This window comes from Musca autumnalis, unplaced genomic scaffold, assembly GCF_047663935.1.
Source record: "Musca autumnalis isolate F117 unplaced genomic scaffold, ASM4766393v1 scaffold_4, whole genome shotgun sequence".
Taxonomy (NCBI): Eukaryota; Metazoa; Arthropoda; class Insecta; order Diptera; family Muscidae; genus Musca; species Musca autumnalis.
The window spans coordinates 159,625,734-159,641,042 of record NW_027411977.1 but is presented as its reverse complement, the minus strand read 5'-3'; the positions used below and the strand labels follow the sequence as shown (position 1 = coordinate 159,641,042).

Here is a 15,309-nt window from a genome sequence, read left to right as displayed (position 1 = left end):
ACTCCAAACTTTTCCTATAGTCCTGCTTGGTAATCCCATTTTTCAATGTTCACAAATACTATGGTAAGTTTTATTCCTACATCATTAGTAATTGCTCTTCTATATCAGAAGATTTTATTTTTTGATCATCAATTATTGTCTACTAAAGTTTTGACAAGTTGATGGTGGCTTAGAACGCTAAGACGCCGGCAACCTTGACACTCAGTTGTCGGAGACCCAGGTTCGAATCCCAGCCTGGCTCATGCTGAAATTATTTTTTTTATTTTTTATTTTTGCCTTATTAAGGCGAAGGCCATTTATAGTGATATTTAATTAATTCTCTTTCGAGTTGAGCTGTTAGGCCTTTAGAGATACATTGAAAAATTAGGAGTCTACCGAAGTCCCACGCATCCAACCATTACACTGCGTTTCACGGGTGGTAAATCCGATCTTCAGGTGTATTAGGATGTTGTTTTTGTGGCAGACGAAGGCAAAGCTTGGTAACTGGTATATATATCGAACTTCATTAGATAAATATATATGCGAAATTATGTCAGTTAATTGAAACTCCAAACTTTTCCTATAGTCCTGCTTGGTAATCCCATTTTTCAATGTTCACAAATACTATGGTAAGTTTTATTCCTACATCATTAGTAATTGCTCTTCTATATCAGAAGATTTTATTTTTTGATCATCAATTATTGTCTACTAAAGTTTTGACAAGTTGATGGTGGCTTAGAACGCTAAGACGCCGGCAACCTTGACACTCAGTTGTCGGAGACCCAGGTTCGAATCCCAGCCTGGCTCATGCTGAAATACTTTTTTTATTTTTGCCTTATTAAGGCGAAGGCCATTTATTGAAAAATGGGATTACCAAGCAGGACTATAGGAAAAGTTTGGAGTTTCAATTAACTGACATAATTTCGCATATACATTTATCTAATGAAGTTCGATATATATACCAGTTACCAAGCTTTGCCTTCGTCTGCCACAAAAACAACATCCTAATACACCTGAAGATCGGATTTACCACCCGTGAAACGTAGTGTAATGGTTGGATGCGTGGGACTTCGGTAGACTCCTAATTTTTCAATGTATCTCTAAAGGCCTAACAGCTCAACTCGAAAGAGAATTAATTAAATATCACTATAAATGGCCTTCGCCTTAATAAGGCAAAAATAAAAAATAATTTCAGCATGAGCCAGGCTGGGATTCGAACCTGGGTCTCCGACAACTGAGTGTCAAGGTTGCCGGCGTCTTAGCGTTCTAAGCCACCATCAACTTGTCAAAACTTTAGTAGACAATAATTGATGATCAAAAAATAAAATCTTCTGATATAGAAGAGCAATTACTAATGATGTAGGAATAAAACTTACTATAGTATTTGTGAACATTGAAAACTGGGATTACCAAGCAGGACTATAGGAAAAGTTTGGAGTTTCAATTAACTGACATAATTTCGCATATACATTTATCTAATGAAGTTCGATATATATACCAGTTACCAAGCTTTGCCTTCGTCTGCCACAAAAACAACATCCTAATACACCTGAAGATCGGATTTACCACCCGTGAAACGTAGTGTAATGGTTGGATGCGTGGGACTTCGGTAGACTCCTAATTTTTCAATGTATCTCTAAAGGCCTAACAGCTCAACTCGAAAGAGAATTAATTAAAAATGATTTTTGTTTTGTCTTTTTTCCTCCTCCGTCAACTTCGAAACGATCCGAACGTCCTCTATCAAGTGGACAACTTCCTTCAACACGTTCGACAATGTATGTAGATAGAGGCATGCAATTGTTGTAAACAATCCCATGGGACTTTTGGAAACTTCCCTCCGCAAAAAATCTCAACGCAGCGCACACTCATAAAAGTGGGGGTATTTCTGTTGATCTGTAACTTACTTTGAAGTCATCCTTTAGTGTTTCCACAATGTAAACTACGGCATCTTTTGGCAATAGAAAATACGCCTTAAACCTAAAAAAATGTACTGGTTATACAGATCTTTCCAACATGAGCCTCAACTTACAGTACAGATGGCAATCCGAATGGATTCGACTTGTACCTCAAATTTCTTTTAATAGATTCATGTCCTGTACATTTTCTTAATCATCAAAAAATAACTCCACTGAACTTATCATTTTAAAATAGTTTTTTTTGGCGAATTGTGCCTTTGGATTTAACAGAGTTCTCAAGTTTGAAGAAACACTGATCGATAACACGTTTATCGACAACCCAGTTGTCGTGTCTCATCCGGCATCAAATTAAAAGAATGTCATCAAGTAAAATAATGTCGGCTTTGACACTAAAAGGCTCCCTTTTTGCTATAGGCTGACAACCCGAACAAACCATCTAACATCAAACGGCAGTAATACAAACAAAGGCGACGACCAAGTAAAAACAAATCCAATGTTGCTTAAGTTTGATATTAAAATGTGTGGTGTTTATTCGCTATAGAAATAAATTAAGTTTATAAAATTAAAATGACAAGTTGTTAAAATGATCTTACATGTTTTAGTTGTCCAGCAAAAAAGGACAGAATCAACGCCTGAAGGGCCTTTTATAGATTTGAAAAATGTTGCTAACAATTACATTTACATTTTACATTTACATAGACAATAAAAACAAACTGCAATAAAAGTTATTGTTCAGTGTATAAAATATTGTTCACTGGACGTTTTCGAAAATCAGGATGCGTTGCCAATTTTAAGGTGACCATCACCGACATCCCCGCCCCCGTGAACTGACCCAGAGGGGGAGGCTTCACCAGAATCTTCATCAACATCCAAAACGGCAAGTTTGGAAATAGTCCTTTTATAACAGCCAGAGCTAGTATTGCTTCGCGCTGTAACCACATAAATATACTGATGAGCCACTGCACCACATGTCCTGTTATCATATCGAAGTCGTAGTCACTCATGGTTTCTTTCATATTATCTTCCAAGGGCCATTGTGATTCCTGACGAAATTCTGGGCTATTTTTCCACCATCCGTCTACATCATATTTTGCTGAAAATGTGGCTGCTGTTGTCTCATCTGCGGGCTTTAAAATATTCGGCCACCATTTCCAATAACTCCCGTCGCTGCTATCGAGCATCCTTCGTACAACCGTGTATGAATCTGTCCAAAAATAAATTATATTAAGATTTTTCACATGATTAAAGGCGATTAAATCATTCATATGAACACTCATAACTGCCATCTGCAGTTCCAGCTTGATTATGGTGCGACAACTAGCAGAAGCACAAGCAGATTTTTCCATTACAATCGAAAATTTAATTCCAACATCACTTACCACACACCAATACGCTACCGTTGCCATTGCCTCTTCGATCGCATATGCGAATATATGTAAATCAACTTTTCTGTTTGAAAAATCCTTAAGATAACGTCTTGAAATACGAAATCCCTCCAACATATTTAATTCAGTTAACCATAACTTCCAGTTATTATATAAATCACTAGGCAACTCCTCGTCCGACTCTATACCCGACTTCCATACTCTTCGTATCAACATTTTAGAAGCAACCACCAATTTGCAGATAAATCCGAATGTGCCATAAATAAACATTTTCAAAGAAAGCATGTTAGCGAAGTCTAAAATGAATTTATCACATTTATATGAATTTAAACGAAGGGAGAAAACATCTGGATTTGGCAACCAGTGTATGCCCAAAATCCTTTCAACACAATTTTTATTCAAAAACTCACCGCTATCGTTGACTCCGCTGGCCGATTCTCCACAAGTTTGAATTACCCTCTTGTAATTTGAAATAATGTTTCTCAATTCGAAACCTCCAACACTATGAATTCTTATCACGTCTTTTACCACCTTCGCGGCTTCTTCTTCAGTTTGGAATCAGTCGACATAGTCGTCTACATAATGGCGATTAACAATTGCTTCAACTGCACGAGATGACTCTTTCTCAAACATATTGGCATTCATATTTTTCACATATTGGGCTATAGTTGGCGAACAAGTTGCTCCAAATATCATTCTTTGCATAACATAAGTTTCCACTCTTTTATTTTTATATCCATTTCTCCAAAGGAATCTTTGGCAATCTTGATCTTCTTTGGCGATTTTGACTTGATGGAACATCTTTTTTATGTCCCCACAAACGGCTATTGGAGATTCACGAAATTTAAAAATTGTTGAAATTAAGGACTTGTTTATGTCTGGTCCACTTAAAAGGCACTTGTTCAATGACACATTCTTCACTTCGGCTGCAGCATCAAACACAATTCGAATACCTTTTTTGTTCACATTTTTAACACCAAAATGAGGCAGATAAAAAACACGTTCTGGATTTAAAGGTAACTCGTTCACTTCAATTTTTCTGCAGTAGCCCTTTGATATGTAGTCATTTATTTTCTCACAATATGCACTTCCATATTCACTATCTCGAGCCATTTTATTTTCCACACTATACAAACGATTCAATACCATTTCAAATGAATCTGGGAATGGAGGCACGTTTTGTGTCCACAAAAGACATTTATAGCGTTCATCAACCTTTCTTGATTGGCTCTTCAATAATTTCACCGCACATTCATAATCAGTTGGCAATATCTTTTTTGTATTCACCTTTGCATCAAGGATTTTCACGTCACAATTATTTTGCATCATACTCATTTGTCGTAGGTTATCTTCTGGACTGTCTGTAGAAGTGGCACACATTCTGACATGAAGGGCACGATTTTTGGTTGAGGCTTTTTCTCCAAGCGTTGGGCCATAAACAACAACACCCAATCTGGTAGTGGTTACAATCGGTCCAGCGGCAGACAACGAGCGGGGCACATCCAGTGGAACTGTCAAAAAACAATGGTGTAAACTGATAATTAATTTTGGTTGCACATTTTTATAATTTACAAATTTTATTTTCGAAACATCGACATTGTTATTTGTTACCAATTTTTTAATATCACACGATTGAATGGGCAAGGACATATTTGAAGTGGTATAAACATTTTTCATGACATATTGTCTGTCGCCTCTTCCAATACCACTTATTGTCACATCCACTACTTCAGAGCTCTCCACTACCGAATGATTATTAAGCCACTGTAGGGATAACTGTGCCGTGTTTCCTCGTAATTCCAGATCACTTGCAATTCCACTGTCTAGCATTGTAACATTCGCTCCATCATCTATAAATGCATACGTGGAAATTGTTTTATTTTTTCCGTACAACTTTACGGGCAATATTTGGAAAAGTATGCTACCGGCACTACTCACGGCATGGCAATTTCTTTGTTTTGGTTGTGGCTCCACTCTTCCACTATCGTTTTCATTTTCTTCATCGGCATCCACGTCATAATGCAGTAAAACATTATGGAACATTTTGCAATTATTTTTACCGCAACACACTCTATTTCGACACTGGTTCAATTGGTGGCCTTTTCTAAGGCAGCAAAAACACAATTTTAATTCTTTTATTTTGTTCCACTTTTCGTCCGTCTGCATATCTGCGAATTGTTTACATTTTGTTATTGACGTGCAGACCCCGTCGCACACACTACAATTATTGACGGCGACACATGCAATTTGGCGGCTTGGCTTTGTGGGTTGCTGGCGATTAGTGGACACGTATGGTGCGTATGGCAGCGTATCGTGGACAATGTTAGCAACGCGTCGTAATGTTTGCAACCATGCACTGAAATGTAAAATAGAAGGCGATTCATTTAATGAAAGGCATTTTTCACCCCATTCCATTTGTCGGTTTATTGGTAATTTCGCTACAAGTTCACTCAGTAAAGATGGGTTATGTAAATGATGTTCTCCTTCAGCGTTTTTCAAAAATGTTGCCATATTTGAAGTTTTGGTGGCGAAATTTATTAAGGCATTCAAATCGTCTTTAGCCAATGGGGGAATTTTACGGACTTTCATAATCTGGCTTTTGATGAGTTGCTCTGGTCTTCCGAACATCTCTTTCAGGTTAATCATTATGGCTTCAACGTTGGCAGAGCTCCCCAATAATGGTTCCACCGTCTCTCTTGCATTACCTCTTAAAGCGTCTCTTAACCTCATAATATTGTGCAGGTCGCTGTACATAAACTCCTTTGTGGTGCTGTAAAAAGACTCGGAAAAAGTTGGCCATTCCTCTGGCAATCCTGAAAATATTGGAAGAGGATAAATTTTCTTTTGAGGCATATTGTTGTAATTAGTATTTGCAGTATTAATGGAATTATTTGGTTGTCCCTGTGCTTGCATGTATTGTACGGACATTCCTTGCGTTACGTGCGTCGGCCCTGGTTGGCGTATAATTGACTGTGGCATGTTAGGCAACGGCGGCGGTATTTCCAGTGTTGGCGGCGTTGTGATATGTTGTGTTGGCTGTGACATTGGTTGTCGTGACGTTAATGGTGGCTCCAATGGCTGATCAAGAATTTGTTGTTGTGATGTTTGTGGCTGAGGGTTTTGGACGGACGTTTTTGGTTGCTGCGATGCTAAAGTTTTCACCATTTCTTCCTTCAATTGCAGCATCTGATTTTGAAGCAATGTTTGCATTTGCATTTGTTGTTGCATTTGTAGCTGAATTTGTTTTTGCATTTTTAGCATTTCTTTTCTCATCTCGGTTGTGTCCATTGTGGTTAATTTTTCTGTCTGTTTTTGTTTCGCTGTTTCGCCGGCAGCTGACGTTGTTGGCTTTGCTGTAGACGGCTGACTTGCTGGCGTGCTTACTTCTGTTTGTAAGCGGGCACCACTTGTAGTGTTTGTTGGTGTATTAGGCGGTGAATGTTGGAGACTCATCTCAGTTATGTATGCGTCGAATCGGACTGGGGGTTTTCCTTGCGTCGATCGTTTACTTCTCTGTTGCTTCTCTTGTGACATCAAATGGACATAAGCGAATGTAAACAAATAACATAAACGGCTTAACAACAAACTGATGGGGATTCCTCAAACGATTGTTGTTGTATTTATTGAATATCACATATACGGCTTGACACACACAATTTCACAGATTGTAACTGCAGCTTCTTCGGCTTGTAGTAGATACGAATAGGCACATCAAAAGAAAAGATATTTCATCTAAATTGACTCATTAAACAATTTATTAACACAAATCGGCTTGACAAATGACGAATGTTTGATATCAATGGCTCATCAAACGTCGAATATATGTAATTTCTGGGGCTGATGATGCAAACTGGCTCACAAAACAGTTGGTTGACACAAATCGGCTTGACAAAATGACGATTAACAATGTTTGATATCAATGGCTCATCAAACATCGAATAAAAATATGTCTTTGATATTAATGGCTTATCAAACATCGAATAAAAATATGTCGTGTCTCATCCGGCATCAAATTAAAAGAATGTCATCAAGTAAAATAATGTCGGCTTTGACACTAAAAGGCTCCCTTTTTGCTATAGGCTGACAACCCGAACAAACCATCTAACATCAAACGGCAGTAATACAAACAAAGGCGACGACCAAGTAAAAACAAATCCAATGTTGCTTAAGTTTGATATTAAAATGTGTGGTGTTTATTCGCTATAGAAATAAATTAAGTTTATAAAATTAAAATGACAAGTTGTTAAAATGATCTTACATGTTTTAGTTGTCCAGCAAAAAAGGACAGAATCAACGCCTGAAGGGCCTTTTATAGATTTGAAAAATGTTGCTAACAATTACATTTACATTTTACATTTACATAGACAATAAAAACAAACTGCAATAAAAGTTATTGTTCAGTGTATAAAATATTGTTCACTGGACGTTTTCGAAAATCAGGATGCGTTGCCAATTTTAAGGTGACCATCACCGACACCAGTTGGGTTGACACCAATAATACAACATTTCATCTCAGTTGTGCTGAAATTGACAACGCAACTCAAGTTTAGTGGCAATGCATAATCGACCACTATGGGGTCTATTTTGAATTACCACTAAACTTGAATTGCGTTGTCAATTGTCAGCACAACTGAGATGAAATGTTGTATAATTGGTATCAACCCAACTGGGTTGTCGATAAACGTGTTATCGATCAGTGTTTTTTCAAACTTGTGAACTCTGAAATCAAAAACGCACAATTCGAAAAAAAAACTATTTTAAAAAGATAAGTTGAGTAGAATTATTTTTTGATGATGAAGCAAATGTACAGGACATGGCATCTATTAGAAGAATTTTGAGGGACAAGTCGAATACATTGGAATTGTCATCTGCACTGTAAGTTGAAGGTCGTGTTGGAATGATCTGTATAATCAGTAAATTGTTTTAGGTTTAAGGCCTTGTACACACGCTGCGACTTTTGATGCATGCATCACCATTTTTTAGCGGTGTTGCAAAAAATAGTAGTGATGGAGGGAATGAAAATGTACGAAATGTATGAAATGTAAAATTTCATGACTAATCATTTAATTTATTAATACCATTTAGAATGTTAAAATTATTTAATGTACATCATGGCATGTAATAAAAATAAATGGACTAAACTTCCTCCTTTATTTGATAAGTATGTTGTTAGTTTTTTATTGCCTTCATAGTTGAAACTGAATTGCTTGTGTTCCAAATGTGCTTTTAAAAAATCAAAATGCGAATTGCAAAAAAGGAATTTAATTTTTTGAGTCGTTGCTCAATTTGTTGCCCAACATTTCGTAAAAATATTTCAATAATTATAATTGTGTGAACACCCATATCAATACAAAGTTGCAAATCAAATGTTACATAACATTTATTCCGTTAATTTAAAGAATTCTGTACCTGTATTTTACAAATAAACCTAAAAACCCAATAGGTATTATAATATGGGCTATTTTACTCTAAAGAAAAGTAATTGTCGGAGTTTTATTACCTGTATCTCGTAGAATGGAATAACCCGAATGTTGGAAAATACATTTTTACCTAACAATGTTTTTTCTAAAAATTTTGGTAATTTCATTTGTCGAGAAATATTAACAAATATTTTTACCTGTTTCAATAATTTTGGTTTAATTTTTTGCGCTAAAAAATACCAAACGCAAACGCATCGTAATACAGAGCAACCCCCCAGAACTACTCGGGCTAAGTTTGGATTTCCACTCAATTTATCAATTAATATTTCAAACTGTCGCTCTGCCGTTATTTTCACCATATTTTTGATACACAAAATTAATTAACCATGCAAAGAATCAACAATTGTTGAGAAAATGTTTTTTCCTTTCAATTTGACTTCTTGTTTCTTCGCAAATATTTACTGCAACTGAAAAAAACTGGTTGCTGAAAAATAGCCCGTTCGTCAACTGAGTTTCGCAACTTCAGTTGAAGGTTGCCATACAAAAAGTAATTTTGACAACTGGCAACTCCACTCAACGATAATTGCTATCGATAATCGACCCTTAAATCTCCTGCAGAAGAGGGTAGAGTTTTTAATATTGTTTCCATATGTCTTTTGTATACGATGTAGTTACTGTATTAACACCTTACACAGCATAAACAGATTTTACATTGTTTCTAGTTAAGTCTTAAAATGATTTCGTTTTACGAAATCCTAGAATCAAATGAAGTGTATTTACATCTGTTTTTTGCGTCATTTGCTTACGCACACAATCGCACATACACACTTATACAATAACACAAACACACGCACACAATATATTTATTCAGAAAAATAGGAATTTCACAACACAAATGTGTATCAAATAACTTAAATTAATTCCAAAAACAAAAAAAAAACATAATTTTTGCAATTTTTTTTTAACTATTTATTTTCGCTTTTGTCATCGTTTGAGTATTTTTGTTTTTCTACAAACAAAGACATCATAAAACAGTTGCATTTTTTGGTAGTTTATGACGAAAAAGCAGGGTTGCGTATAAAAGTATGGTGTTTTCGTGCGTTGTTTAGAATAACTGACGTAGCTATCGTCATTTATTTTTGTATGGTAAATGACGCAAAATGTTGCCTGTTTTAGCAAATAAATGACGAAACGGCTCTAAATGACGAAAAAGTTGCTAATGTAAATTGGACATTAATCCTACATCAGTAAAATGTGAATTTTCATATGAAAAGAGAAAATCTTTTGAATTATTTTCTATATCAGCAGTATAGCTTTATAATATCGTATGTTTTAATTAAATTAAGTTTGAAAACATGATTTCTTTTTCGTGGGCGCTATTGTGGATAAACCCTGGTTATAACCTTCAAATTTGTTCAGGTTTAACTCAATCATTTCTCATATGATTTAGAACAGACATGACATTTTGTTGTTGTTGTTGTAACAGTGTTTTTGTTATGTATATTTGCTCGTTCCTCTGTTCAATCTGGCTCTGGGTCTATCTCCAGTTCCAGAAAAGTGGCTGCTTCGATGGGATGTAGCCACAGATCCACTGGAGTTAGATAGGTAGGTTTGGCGGGGCAGTTAAAAAGGTGTTGTGTGTCGTGCGGGCCCATGCCGCATACTGGGCATATCTCTTGCACGGCGCGATCGATTTCCGCCCAAAATATCCCGAGCGTAGTTGAGCCAAAACTACTCTGGTTTGTCGTGGCAGCTGACGCTCCTCAGCTGCGATAGATGGAGGATGTACTCCGAGTACCTTATTCACACTATAATTGCTTAAGGCCTTGGCAACTGCGTCCGTGTGAATGCTATTCAATACTGCTTGATATGCTTGTTGATCTAGGGGTTCTCTCCTGTATCGTTGGACCTCTCCCTCTAGAGCATAGATATCCTTCCTGATCTCCCTGAATGGGCCGGGCCTACCCACAAGATGGTGATTGGGATGGCTCACACGATAACATCCAAGCAGGTACTGCAACGAAAGCATTTCATTGTGTTGCTTTACAGGAAGAATTTTTGCCTCCTCATGGTGATTGTCCACTGAAGATTTGAGGAGGCACCCTGTCGCTGTTCTCAGGGCGGCATTCTGGCAAGTTAGAATCTTTTTCCAGTTCGATTCACACAATCTCAGGTACCAGACTGGAGCCGCATAGCTTACCACAGACCGACCTATCGCGTTATACGTGGCCAACAAGGTTTCTTTATCTGCACCCCAAGTGCTGCCGGCCAGGGACTTGAGGACCTTGTTCCTACTTTTCAACTTGTCGCAGATAGCTGTGGCGTGTGCGCACGACGTGAATGTAGTGTCGAATGTGACCCCTAAAATTTAAGGGCAGTTTGTGGTCGGAATTCTGATATCGTCGACCACGACATTCAACTCACGTCCAAACTGCGCTGTCCATGTGGTGAACAGAGTGGCTGCAGATTTTGTGGGGGAAATCTGCATATTCCTCGAATGAAAAAAGGGGGTAAGATCGGTTAAATACATTGTTGGATTTAGGAAGGGGAACAATTTTCGATTGTTTTCATTTATCCGGAAAAACTGACTTCATGAGAACAGTGTTTAATATATATGTTATGTGGGGCAAAATTGTTGGCAGGATCATTCTTAGAAGCTTCGGATTGATATCATCCACGCCCTCAGCATTTGATGTTATGGACTTGAAAGTTTGAATGACTTCATCTTGTTCTACGCAATGGAAAGAAAATTCATATTTGTTACGAACTATTTTCAGTCTTGAATTAACATTTTCAGAGTTAAAGACCGAGTTATCACCAACAAATTTAAGTCGTCAATATCCATATCAACATTTGAAGGGGATCTAGATTTCTGTCCTATGCCGATTTCACGTATCTTCTTCCATTTACATTTGCTGTTGACTTCGGTAGAAAATTGGTTTTTGTAGTGGGTAGACTTAGCCTTTTGTATTGCATTTATTACTTCTCGCCTTGATGATTTATAATGCCCATAGAGTTGTGGAGTTTTGTATTTTTTCCATCTTTTATAACATACATCACGTTTGAATATAAGCTGTTTGATGTGATTGTTAAACGATGGTTTCTCTTTAGTTTTTGGTAAAAATGTTTTCATTGGTACACATTCATTCAGATAAGACTACATTTTTCTTGAAGAAAAAGTACTATTTTTGATCTCAGTTTAACTTTACATTTAATTCCATTTTTCACGTATATGCACGCCCCACCGGCAAACGATATACGATCAGCACGATACAGTGTACATCCTGGGATATTATAAATCCCGTCTTGCACTTCACAATGAAACCATGTTTCTGAAACGCAGATTACATCAACGCATGAAGAAACGAAGATTTTTAGAAATTCAACGAGTTTGTTATTTAGTCTTTGGGCATTGATATGTACCACCTTTAGTCCTTTTCTTTGTCTGGCAAGAATTCGTAACATATTGAAAAGATCGTCTTTGGAACTATATATAGTGTCAGAGATCATATATCACAGTAATATAAGCAACAAATACCTGCGGAATTGTAATCTGAATTGATTCAATAATATGGGGTTTATATGTAGAATGCAAATTTTCTAATAATAATTTAAATTTCAATAATTTTTTATAGTTGAAATAAATTAGAAACATTGTGGCGTTTTTATTTGGATAGCGTTTGCAATTTTGTTTTTTTCAAAATAGTCTGGCTTAATCCCATTGTTGTTGTTTTAATATTTTAAAACAACTAGTTTATTAAACTAGTTCGCCAAGGAGTAAGGCAGGGAATACTATAGTTTCGATTCTCGCCACAGAATCTCATCAGTTCCCTTGTTTTTTGTTTGTGGATATTCTCCACCAAGGAATTTCGTTTTTGAATAAAAATGATTTTTTTTTTTTTGCCTTATTAAGGCGAAGGCCATTTATAGTGATATTTAATTAATTCTCTTTCGAGTTGAGCTGTTAGGCCTTTAGAGATACATTGAAAAATTAGGAGTCTACCGAAGTCCACGCATCCAACCATTACACTACGTTTCACGGGTGGTAAATCCGATCTTCAGGTGTATTAGGATGTTGTTTTTGTGGCAGACAAAGGCAAAGCTTGGTAACTGGTATATATATCGAACTTCATTAGATAAATGTATATGCGAAATTATGTCAGTTAATTGAAACTCCAAACTTTTCCTATAGTCCTGCTTGGTAATCCCATTTTTCAATGTTCACAAATACTATGGTAAGTTTTATTCCTACATCATTAGTAATTGCTCTTCTATATCAGAAGATTTTATTTTTTGATCATCAATTATTGTCTACTAAAGTTTTGACAAGTTGATGGTGGCTTAGAACGCTAAGACGCCGGCAACCTTGACACTCAGTTGTCGGAGACCCAGGTTCGAATCCCAGCCTGGCTCATGCTGAAATTATTTTTTTTTTTTTATTTTTGCCTTATTAAGGCGAAGGCCATTTATAGTGATATTTAATTAATTCTCTTTCGAGTTGAGCTGTTAGGCCTTTAGAGATACATTGAAAAATTAGGAGTCTACCGAAGTCCCACGCATCCAACCATTACACTACGTTTCACGGGTGGTAAATCCGATCTTCAGGTGTATTAGGATGTTGTTTTTGTGGCAGACGAAGGCAAAGCTTGGTAACTGGTATATATATCGAACTTCATTAGATAAATGTATATGCGAAATTATGTCAGTTAATTGAAACTCCAAACTTTTCCTATAGTCCTGCTTGGTAATCCCATTTTTCAATGTTCACAAATACTATGGTAAGTTTTATTCCTACATCATTAGTAATAGCTCTTCTATATCAGAAGATTTTATTTTTTGATCATCAATTATTGTCTACTAAAGTTTTGACAAGTTGATGGTGGCTTAGAACGCTAAGACGCCGGCAACCTTGACACTCAGTTGTCGGAGACCCAGGTTCGAATCCCAGCCTGGCTCATGCTGAAATTATTTTTTATTTTTGCCTTATTAAGGCGAAGGCCATTTATTGAAAAATGGGATTACCAAGCAGGACTAGAGGAAAAGTTTGGAGTTTCAATTAACTGACATAATTTCGCATATACATTTATCTAATGAAGTTCGATATATATACCAGTTACCAAGCTTTGCCTTCGTCTGCCACAAAAACAACATCCTAATACACCTGAAGATCGGATTTACCACCCGTGAAACGTAGTGTAATGGTTGGATGCGTGGGACTTCGGTAGACTCCTAATTTTTCAATGTATCTCTAAAGGCCTAACAGCTCAACTCGAAAGAGAATTAATTAAATATCACTATAAATGGCCTTCGCCTTAATAAGGCAAAAATAAAAAATAATTTCAGCATGAGCCAGGCTGGGATTCGAACCTGGGTCTCCGACAACTGAGTGTCAAGGTTGCCGGCGTCTTAGCGTTCTAAGCCACCATCAACTTGTCAAAACTTTAGTAGACAATAATTGATGATCAAAAAATAAAATCTTCTGATATAGAAGAGCAATTACTAATGATGTAGGAATAAAACTTACCATAGTATTTGTGAACATTGAAAAATGGGATTACCAAGCAGGACTATAGGAAAAGTTTGGAGTTTCAATTAACTGACATAATTTCGCATATACATTTATCTAATGAAGTTCGATATATATACCAGTTACCAAGCTTTGCCTTCGTCTGCCACAAAAACAACATCCTAATACACCTGAAGATCGGATTTACCACCCGTGAAACGTAGTGTAATGGTTGGATGCGTGGGACTTCGGTAGACTCCTAATTTTTCAATGTATCTCTAAAGGCCTAACAGCTCAACTCGAAAGAGAATTAATTAAAAATGATTTTTGTTTTGTCTTTTTTCCTCCTCCGTCAACTTCGAAACGATCCGAACGTCCTCTATCAAGTGGACAACTTCCTTCAACACGTTCGACAATGTATGTAGATAGAGCCATGCAATTGTTGTAAACAATCCCATGGGACTTTTGGAAACTTCCCTCTGCAAAAAATCTCAACGCAGCGCACACTCATAAAAGTGGGGGTATTTCTGTTGATCTGTAACTTACTTTGAAGTCATCCTTTAGTGTTTCCACAATGTAAACTACGGCATCTTTTGGCAATAGAAAATACGCCTTAAACCTAAAAAAATGTACTGGTTATACAGATCTTTCCAACATGAGCCTCAACTTACAGTACAGATGGCAATCCGAATGGATTCGACTTGTACCTCAAATTTCTTTTAATAGATTCATGTCCTGTACATTTTCTTAATCATCAAAAGTAATTCCACTGAACTTATCATTTTAAAATAGTTTTTTTTGGCGAATTGTGCCTTTGGATTAAACAGAGTTCTCAAGTTTGAAGAAACACTGATCGATAACACGTTTATCGACAACCCAGTTGGGTTGACACCAATAATACAACATTTCATCTCACAACATACAACATTTCATAGACATATTGGGTGTATGTGAAACATGGTGGCCTGATAATGGCGAGTTTACATCTAACAACACAAAGGTATACCACTCTGGCAATCAAAATAACAACCACCGGAATGGAGTTGGAATCATAGTAAAAAAGAATATTGCGAATTCTGTAATTGGATTTATAACCAAATCAG

General features: G+C 36.6%; 1 protein-coding gene across 7 annotated transcripts; it reads right to left on the bottom strand.

Annotated features, from left to right (window-relative positions):
* Nucleotides 1–2,395: 2,395 nt before the first annotated feature.
* LOC141401865 (uncharacterized) lies at nt 2,396–9,582 on the bottom strand. 7 transcript variants are annotated; one of them, XR_012412463.1, is made up of 4 exons: nt 5,206–9,582; nt 3,691–5,130; nt 3,275–3,576; nt 2,396–3,099 (listed from the first exon to the last, which is right to left on the bottom strand). XR_012412463.1 is itself a non-coding variant. In XM_073982420.1 (2 exons), the coding sequence occupies exons 1-2, from the start codon at nt 6,812–6,814 to the stop codon at nt 3,839–3,841; spliced, it is 2,901 nt and encodes a 966-aa protein (XP_073838521.1). In that variant the 5' UTR covers nt 6,815–9,582; the 3' UTR covers nt 2,396–3,838. The 7 variants fall into 7 exon arrangements, 2 of the variants coding, with proteins under 2 accessions (XP_073838521.1, XP_073838523.1); XR_012412462.1 differs by having other exon boundaries at nt 2,396–2,430; nt 2,489–5,130; XR_012412461.1 differs by having other exon boundaries at nt 3,275–5,130.
* Nucleotides 9,583–15,309: the final 5,727 nt, after the last annotated feature.